This window comes from Plectropomus leopardus, unplaced genomic scaffold, assembly GCF_008729295.1.
Source record: "Plectropomus leopardus isolate mb unplaced genomic scaffold, YSFRI_Pleo_2.0 unplaced_scaffold23017, whole genome shotgun sequence".
Lineage (NCBI taxonomy): Eukaryota > Metazoa > Chordata > Actinopteri > Perciformes > Serranidae > Plectropomus > Plectropomus leopardus.
In genome coordinates, this window is record NW_024624956.1 from 1 (window position 1) to 3,166 (window position 3,166).

The 3,166-nt window shown below is 41.9% G+C and overlaps 1 protein-coding gene across 1 annotated transcript; it reads left to right on the forward strand.

Moving 5' to 3' along the window:
- Positions 1–5: 5 nt before the first annotated feature.
- LOC121966082 (myosin-7-like) lies at positions 6–3,160 on the forward strand (the record flags this gene model as incomplete). Its single annotated transcript, XM_042516183.1, has 10 exons — positions 6–98; positions 379–505; positions 592–710; positions 817–1,013; positions 1,600–1,783; positions 1,937–2,102; positions 2,194–2,318; positions 2,431–2,739; positions 2,822–3,025; positions 3,117–3,160. Coding segments are annotated over 10 exons (1,568 nt in total), but the record flags the coding sequence as incomplete, so codon positions are not given.
- Positions 3,161–3,166: the final 6 nt, after the last annotated feature.

Consider the following 3,166-nt stretch of genomic DNA (forward strand, 5'->3'; position numbering starts at 1 on the left):
TGCAAAGAGTCAAGCAGAAACTGGAGAAGGAGAAGAGTGAGCTTAGACTGGAGCTGGATGATGTGGTTTCCAGTATGGAACTTATTGTTAAGTCTAAGGTATGTGGGCGTGAAGATGCTCAAGTTACATTTCCATGTTGCTTTTACTCACAACCAGGTAGTTGACTGAATGATGACAGATGATGCACAGTAGTGAAAAGTGAACATGAGCACCTCCAACTTCAATCTTTTGTTAATAGGTTAAGGTGAATGAGACAACCCAAATCTAAAATAGAATTTTCTTTAGGATGGAACTGGGAGTACAAACTAGTGAATAATGTCTTGCGATGTTAAAAAGTAGAAAATGATGCCTGTGAAATATGGTGTATTTCTTTCGAAGACTAACTTGGAGAAGACCTGCAGAACTTTGGAGGATCAAATGAATGAATACAGGAACAGGTGTGACGAAAATCAGAGATCTCTCAATGACTTAACCACCCAAAAAGCCAAGCTCCAAGCTGAGAACGGTCAGTGTTAGCCTTATTACTGAAAAGGATAAAAACTGTTTTATGCAGAACAATGTCATTCTCAATCCAAATTGTTGCTTCTCTAGATGAGCTTTCAAGACAGATGGAGGAAAAAGAATCTCTCATTTCTCAGCTGACGAGAGGAAAGAACTCCTATAATCAACAACTTGAAGATTTGAAAAGACAACTAGAGGAGGAAGTAAAGGTATGAAAATGGTAGAATTACATTCACGTTTTAGTTGCATGTAGTTGCATTTAGTTGCATAGTTGCATGTGAAAGAGAACTACTCACATTATCAATATTTATCCAGGCCAAGAATGCGTTAGCCCATGCAGTGCAGTCTGCTCGTCATGACTGTGACCTGCTCAGGGAGCAGTATGAGGAGGAGCTGGAGGCCAAGGCTGAATTGCAGCGTGGCATGTCCAAGGCCAACTCGGAGGTGGCTCAGTGGAGAACTAAGTACGAAACTGATGCCATCCAGAGAACTGAGGAACTGGAGGAGGCCAAGTGAGTCCAGTTCATACAAGAGCATTTATCTGAAATATGATATAAGATAAACACTTTGAGAGAACACTTAAGGGATTTTTTTAAACCCTGCATGTCCACAATATGTCCATAATTGTGGCCATTGTTACTCTATGGGTGATGCTGATTTCGCAACTGCCAGCTCCATTGTAGGGATGTGGAGAAACTAGGACTCATCTTGGGGCAAGCTGTGTGAGTCTCCTACAGCTGTTCAAGCAAACATGATTTTTGCATGAATCAAACACTTGTCTCGAACTCTGACCAAAAATAAATACAGGAAGAAGCAGCTGGAACAGCCATTAGGGCTATCTGCTAGGGCTCTACATCCAGGTCAGAAAACAGGGGTCAAAGAAAATGCATAACCAAACTTTAGTATTCACGGATGGTTGGTCACACATTGCTCAAACAAATTGCGCTTTACATGATGAAGTGAGTGAAGATGGGCACCTTTGTTGCACACTCTTCCACATCCTTACTTAATGTCCTGTGTTCTCTCAAATAAAGGTATGAAATGCAAAATAAAAAGAACACTTAGACATCAGTGGATAACAAGTCCTTTGTTTTTCAGAAAGAAGCTGGCTCAGCGTCTGCAGGATGCTGAGGAGGCTGTAGAAGCAGGAAATGCTAAATGTTCATCTCTGGAAAAGACCAAACACAGGCTGCAGAATGAGATTGAAGATCTTATGGTTGACGTGGAGAGATCTAATGCTGCTGCTGCTGCTCTGGACAAGAAGCAAAGAAACTTTGACAAAGTATATGAGTATTTTATAATCATCAGAAACCCAAGGTTTCAAATAATTACTACAGAGAAATTAGTCTCTTCAAACAATAAATATTTTCTACTGTAAAGACCCTGTTGTGATGGTCTAAACCTGAATTCATACAACTTGCATCTCAATGTCCAGATCCTGTCTGAGTGGAAGCAGAAATATGAGGAGTGTCAGTGTGAGCTAGAGAGCTCTCAGAAAGAGGCCAGGTCTCTGAGCACTGAGCTCTTCAAACTGAAGAACTCCTACGAAGAATCTCTTGACCATCTGGAGACCCTGAAGAGAGAAAACAAGAATCTTCAGGGTAATGTATCATTGAATGTGCCTAAATAAGCAATGCATATACACTGCAAGGGGCAAAAAAAACAATTAAATACAACTACTTTTATACACAGAGGAGATCTCTGACCTCACTGAGCAACTTGGTGAGGGAGGAAAAACCATTCATGAGTTGGAGAAAGTTCGCAAGCAGCTGGAGCAGGAAAAGAGTGAGATTCAGTCTGCCCTTGAGGAAGCAGAGGTAAGACCAAGTCCTCTACATACTTCTATGAGAGTTTCAAAATGAAGCTGCTGTAATTTTGTGAATAGTTGGAAATATATACGATTAGCAAAACTCCTGATGTTTATCTTAGGCTTCTCTGGAGCATGAGGAGGGCAAGATTCTCAGAGCCCAGCTCGAGTTCAGCCAGATTAAGGCAGACATGGAGCGTAAAATAGCAGAGAAAGATGAGGAGATGGAGCAGAGCAAGAGGAACCTGCAGAGGATGATTGACAACCTGCAAAGCTCTCTCGAGGCAGAGACTCGCAGCAGGAATGAGGCCCTCCGCTTGAAAAAGAAGATGGAGGGAGACCTCAATGAGATGGAGATCCAGCTGAGCCAGGCCAACAGGCAGGCAGCTGAGGCTCAGAAACAACTTAAGGCTGTTCATGCACATCTAAAGGTGAAAAAGGGGACATACCTTCATTGTAATCAGCATCATTTTTATGGTAACATGATAACTGGAGGCTATTGTACATTTTCAGGATGCACAACTCCAGCTTGATGAGTCTCTTCGATCCAATGAAGATCTTAAAGAGAACATTGCCATCGTTGAGAGACGCAACCATCTGCTTCAGGCTGAACTGGAGGAGCTCAGGGCTGCTCTGGAGCAAACTGACAGAAGTCGCAAACTTGCTGAGCAAGAGCTGCTGGATGTTACTGAAAGGGTGCAGCTACTGCACTCACAGGTACAGCAGATAACTTAGAATTTGTTTTATTAAAAAAAATGTTGCTCTATAATGAACTGTATAATGAATTTGCCTTAATTGTATATAAAAGAACACTAGCCTGATAAACCAAAAGAAGAAGCTGGAGGCTGATACGTCCCA